This window comes from Bubalus bubalis, chromosome 6 (genome assembly GCF_019923935.1).
Source record: "Bubalus bubalis isolate 160015118507 breed Murrah chromosome 6, NDDB_SH_1, whole genome shotgun sequence".
In the NCBI taxonomy this organism is placed as follows: Eukaryota; Metazoa; Chordata; class Mammalia; order Artiodactyla; family Bovidae; genus Bubalus; species Bubalus bubalis.
In genome coordinates this window covers 118,685,723-118,691,195 of record NC_059162.1, presented here as the reverse complement: position 1 = coordinate 118,691,195, position 5,473 = coordinate 118,685,723, and the positions used below count along the sequence as shown (strand labels likewise).

The window sequence follows — 5,473 nt, the reverse complement described above, 5'->3', positions numbered from 1 at the left end:
CTTAGCAACCCCTGATTTCTTCTGCAGCCACCAGAATAATGTTAATAATGTTACCCTTATTAAAAGATGTCTGCGCTGACAAAGCACCATTTGTCAGGGTCATAAGTAGTCAGGACAGTGTCACCTGCCAGGCTGTGTGGTAAAGGGTCAGTTGAGCTTTGAGAATCAGGCATCCACGTTGACTCCCTGGGGTTCCCAGCTGCTGTCTGAGGGGAGAAACCCAGGACAGGGTGCATTGAGAGCCTCTGAAGCCGGGCACAGGTGCACCCTGCTGCCTTGTTGGTGTGGTAGTATCAGTGAACAGGAGGGGAAGGTGGAAGAACAACCACACTGCAAAATTAAGGGGGAACCTGGTCTTCCTAACTCCTCCTAATTGGCAGTAGTAATCTCAGGCTACCACGAAGGAAGATGCAAGGCTGAGTGTGCTAAAGCCCGCCTTCTAGGTGGTCCAGGGGAGAATTCTAAGCACACATTTGCATTCGATTCAGGAAAGAAGTGAAGGAAATGGCCAGAGACTTTGTCTAGTTATGTACCTTCACTGGTAGAGTTGAACTTGGGACACATACTATGCCTCAAAGACTCTCTGTTCGTCACTCTACCTACAAAGTTCAAGATTAGAGTCATGCCCCATTGATGATATTAATTTTCTGATGCCAAAGAAAATGTCTCATTCACTTTGTATCTCACACTCAAAATGCGTGGCTGATGGTATGTGAAGTATTGAATGAAATGTTGGATGAAAGAATGAATTGAGGGAATAAGGAACAAATTCCTCCAACCAAACCTAGTGCCTCCTATGAAGCCATATTGTCCTGACGTCAAGACGCACTGCTCCTTCTGGCCACACTCCTTCACGTGGCTGTGTGCTTCTGGCCCAGTCTCCACAGGGCATCCTTCACCTCCTTGTTTCTCAGACTGTAGATGAGGGGGTTGAGCATCGGGATGACCAGGGTGTAGAAGACAGAAACCACCTTGCCCTGCTCCATGGACTCCACAGCTCCTGGCTGGACATACATGACAAAAACTGTCCCATAATAGATGGACACAGCTGTCAAGTGGGAGCTGCAGGTGGAGAAGAGCTTGTGTCTCCCTCTTCCTGATCGCATCTTCAGGATGGTCACTGTGATGTAGCCATAGGAGGTGAGGATCACAAGTATGGTGCCCACAGTTATGAGCCCACAAAGGCCAAACATGACCAGCTCATTGATGGTAGTGTCAGCACAGGCAAGCTTAAGTAAGGGAAGCACATCACAGAAGAAGTGGTCGATGCGGTTGGAGCTGCAGAATGGGAGGCTGAATGTGAAGCTGGTCTGAAGAACGGAGTTGACACAGCCCCCACAGTAGGTGCCCAATACCAGGCAGGCACACACCGAGGGGCGCATGGAGATGGGGTAGCACAGGGGGCTACAGATGGCCACGAAGCGGTCATAGGCCATCACGGCCAAGAGGAATGCCTCAGTGGTGCCCACCATGGAGAAGAGGAAGAATTGAGTGGCACATCCTGCAAAGGTGATAACCTTGGAGGAAGACAGGATGTTGGCCAGGGCTTTGGGGTAGATGACAGATGAGTAGCACAAGTCCACAAAGGAGAGGTTCTTGAGGAAGAAGTACATTGGGGAGTGCAGACGGGCATCCAGGGTGATGACCACGATCATGGTGAGGTTCCCCAGGATGGCCACCACGTACAGGGCCAGGAACAGAGCAAACAGCAGGACCTGGGTCTGAAATCCATCCAGTACAAACTTCTGCAAAGGCATCGCTGAAAGGTTTCCATTTCCATAGGGTGACATTTCCCTGAACTGGGCGACAGGGGCAGAGAGTCAAGAGCAGGAGAGAGATAGTGAGATGGAACAGGTCAAGGTCACACGGTGATCCTTCCATGGATCACACACACCCTTCCGTGTCTCACTGCCCACTGACCAACACACTAGCCACTGCCCATTCCTCCTTTCAGATGAGCTCAGACTGACCTGAAATTGTAAACATTTCCACCGACTTGCACCTTCATAATCATGCATGGAGCCCTCCCTCTCTGGGAGACTCTGAGCTGTTGTCATGGGGTTTGTCCAGGGCTCCTCCAGAGCTGAGTGTCTACGGTGTAAGTATGGCTTGCATCTCCTGGTCATTTATGAGGAATATGTTTTCCCTCCCCATGGGGATACTTCTGAGTTGTGCCATTTCTGTACTTTATTCGAGTATCTAATACTGCACGTTCTGTTCCTTATTTTGAGTGAAGTGAGTGAGTGAAGTCACTCACTCATGTCCAACTCTTTGCAACCCCATGGACTGTAGCCCACCAGGCTCCTCCGTCCATGGGATTCTCCAGGCAAGAATACTGGAGTGGGTTACCATTTCCTTTTCCAGGGGATCTTCCCAACCCAGGAATCTAACCGAGGTCTCCCGCATTGCAGACAGATGCTTTAACCTCTGAGCCACCAGGGAAGCCCTTTATTTTAGCCCTACTTTAATTTCAGAAATTGTAAAGCCCTTTTTGCCATCCTGACTCAACCCAGTGATGGTCCTATGTCTAGGCCAGGCCGGGACCAGAGCAGGGACCAGTCCTCACCAGGCTAATGTGGGTGATTTGTCTGTCACCCCTGTAGACCGTGAGAGATATCTCAGCTTCATTGTCTCCGAGATTTGACTATTATGGCAACCATCAGCAGAACTCTCTGCATCTTTGAGAATCTAAGGGTTCTTTCCTGCTAAGTCCTGATGTGGCGTAATTCATGGAGAGCAGACTGCCCAGCTACACAGCCTGAGAACCTGCCGGACAGGGACTGTGACACACTCAGGGCATGCCATGTCCTCCCCCTGTCCTTACTTCCATGCCACTGGCACCTTGGCACACTACGTGTAGTGATTGCTTGGAGCAATGGGAGCCACCAACATGGTCACATCTGCCTCAATGTCTGGATCCCCCTCTGGATGCTGCTTCCTGTCCCTGTCACAGCCCAGACCTCCCTTGTCTGCCACACAGTCTCATGAAACATGGGGACCAGTTGTGTGATGACCAGAGAAATTAACAGGATATGATGCAACTTAAGAGGAGGAGTGGGAAGGACGGATCATTAGCACAGAGCCACAGTGCCTCCGAGGGAGGGGAGGAGGATTAGTGAGAGGGTGAAAACTGATTTTATAGAGTTTCATGTTTTCTAGAGGTCAGAGATGTAGCATCAGTTGGACATCTGTAGCATCAGCTGTCTGACTTTGGAAGTGTGAGTGCCCCAGGAGTCGGGGTGTGCAGGCAGAGGCTGGAGGTCAGTGGTGCCTGTGGAGGAGTGATGACCCACCACGTTTCTCTGAGACTGAAGTTCTCTTAGAAGGTTGTCTATGAGAGCCAGGGCTCTCTCTCAATACAGGATGTGAATGAAAGAATAGGCTGTCCTATTTGGAATATTTAGGCTTTCCTTTCTGGAATATTTGACCCCAACTCTCACATGAGAGCAGAGGCAGATAGTCTGACCTTGGATGCCCAAGATCCTCTTGAATATGTTTGAAGCTGGTGCTAAGTGTGGTGGCCTCTACCCACCTTGGCCGCCCACCCCTGTGCAAATAGCCCTGTACTCTCAGTGGCACAAGGAACTGTCCCCTCTCCCTCTTCAGCTCTGCCTTCCTTGCAGTGAAGTGAGACTGAGGAGGGGGCAGAGGTGGACCCCCGAGGTGCCAGTGATAGTCTGTCCAGGTCCTCTAGTTCTGGGTACCAGGAGCTCCCACAACACAGTTCAACCAGAGTGGACCATGTTGAACTCACCTGCCCCTCTCTCTGTCCCCTCAGCTGGCCAGCATCTGTGGAACCTGCACACTAGGATCTTTTTCTGGAGAGGATCCCTCCACCTGGCACAGCTGGGATTTGAGGCCTCAAGTGGCCAATTAGCTGCTGCCTAAACTCTGAGTACTCTGGGACTCCCAAAACTCTGAATCCCTGGCAGAGGTAGTCCTGTGGGTAAAATCCCTTTGATGCATCTCAGCCCAAAACAAGAGGGGTAAGGGAGCCTGAAATTCCTCTGGGAGTGCTGCGGTCCACCAGATGAGAAGCAAATCAAAGGGACCCAGTGGCCATCCTTGGAAAGACTTCCCTAGGGCTGCAGGTGTGACCTCCTGGCCCACAGCTCTTCCTCCTCCTCTGCTCCATCCTGGCGTGTTGGTGTGATGAAGATGTGCAGGACTCTGTGTCTGCGGGAGCAGCACAGCCCACTCTAAGTCATAATATAGCCCTTCCCTCAGGGCAGGTCGAGTAAAAGTATCTGTTAAAACAAAATATTTTAATCCTGGACAGAAATCCCAAACCAAAGCATAAACGTGATTTGTATTTACTATGAAAATATAGGGGCCAACCTGGTTGCACAGTGGTAAAGAATTCGCCTGCTGCCAAAGACACAGAAGATGTAGGCTCCATCCCTGGCTCAGGAAGATCCCCTGGAGAAAGAAATGGCCACCACTCCAGTATTCTTGCCTGGAAGATTCCATGAACAGAGGAGCCTGTCAGGCTACAGTCCATCTGTCACAAAGAGTAAGATATGACCGAGCGACTGAACATACACACATTAAAATGTGGAAAGTATGCAAGTGAAAAGCTGGAGAAACTTGGATCATGAATATCCTAAGAAAACCAAGGCTTTTGTGGCTTAATAATCATTAAAATACAAAATAGACCTCAGGAGAAAATTTTGCTCATAAAGGGCCATTTCATAATTCAAATGTTCAATCAAACTGGGTAATGTGAAAAATATAAATATGTATACAACTAATAAAGATTTAAAATATGTAATGTAAAAACTGACAGAAGTGAAAAGAAATGTAAATCTCCAAAACATGGTTGATATTTTATCATGCTTCTCTCTGTAACTGATAAAGCAAGCAGAAATATTGTTATATGATAGAATTGGTTCAAAGTGTCAACCACATGGACCTCCCTGGCATCAGTTCAGTTCAGCACTCGGTTGTGTCTGACTCTTTGAGACCCCATGGATTGCAGCATGCCCGGGTTCCCTGTACATCACCAACTCCTGGAAAATTGCTCAAGCTCATAACCATGAGTCAATGATGCCATCCAACCATCTCATCCCCTGTCGTCCCCTTTTTCTCCTGCCTTCAATCTTTCCCAGCTTTAGGGTCTTTTCTAATAAGTCAGTTCTTTGCATCAGGTAGCCAAGGTATTGGAGTTTCAGCTTCAGCATCATTCCTTCCAATGAATACTCAGGACTGACTTCCTGTAGGATTAACTAGTTTGATCTCCTTGCAGTCCAAGGGACTCTCAAGAGTCTTCTCCAGCACGACAGTTCAAAAGCATCAGTTCTTCAGCACTCAGCTTTCTTCACAGTCCAACTCTCACATCCATACATGACCACTGGAAAAACCATAGCCTTGATTAGACAGGACCTTTGTTGGCAAAGTAATGTCTATGCTTTTGAATATGCTATCTAGGATAGTCATAACTTTTCTTCCAAGGAGTAAGCGTCTTTTAATTTCA

The 5,473-nt window shown here is 48.6% G+C and overlaps 1 protein-coding gene across 1 annotated transcript; it reads right to left on the bottom strand.

Annotated features, from left to right (window-relative positions):
* Nucleotides 1–851: 851 nt before the first annotated feature.
* Nucleotides 852–1,790, bottom strand: LOC112585490 (olfactory receptor 12-like). The gene has a single exon (XM_044944060.2). The coding sequence runs from the start codon at nucleotides 1,788–1,790 to the stop codon at nucleotides 852–854; it is 939 nt and encodes a 312-aa protein (XP_044799995.2).
* Between the last annotated feature and the right edge of the window lie 3,683 nt (nucleotides 1,791–5,473).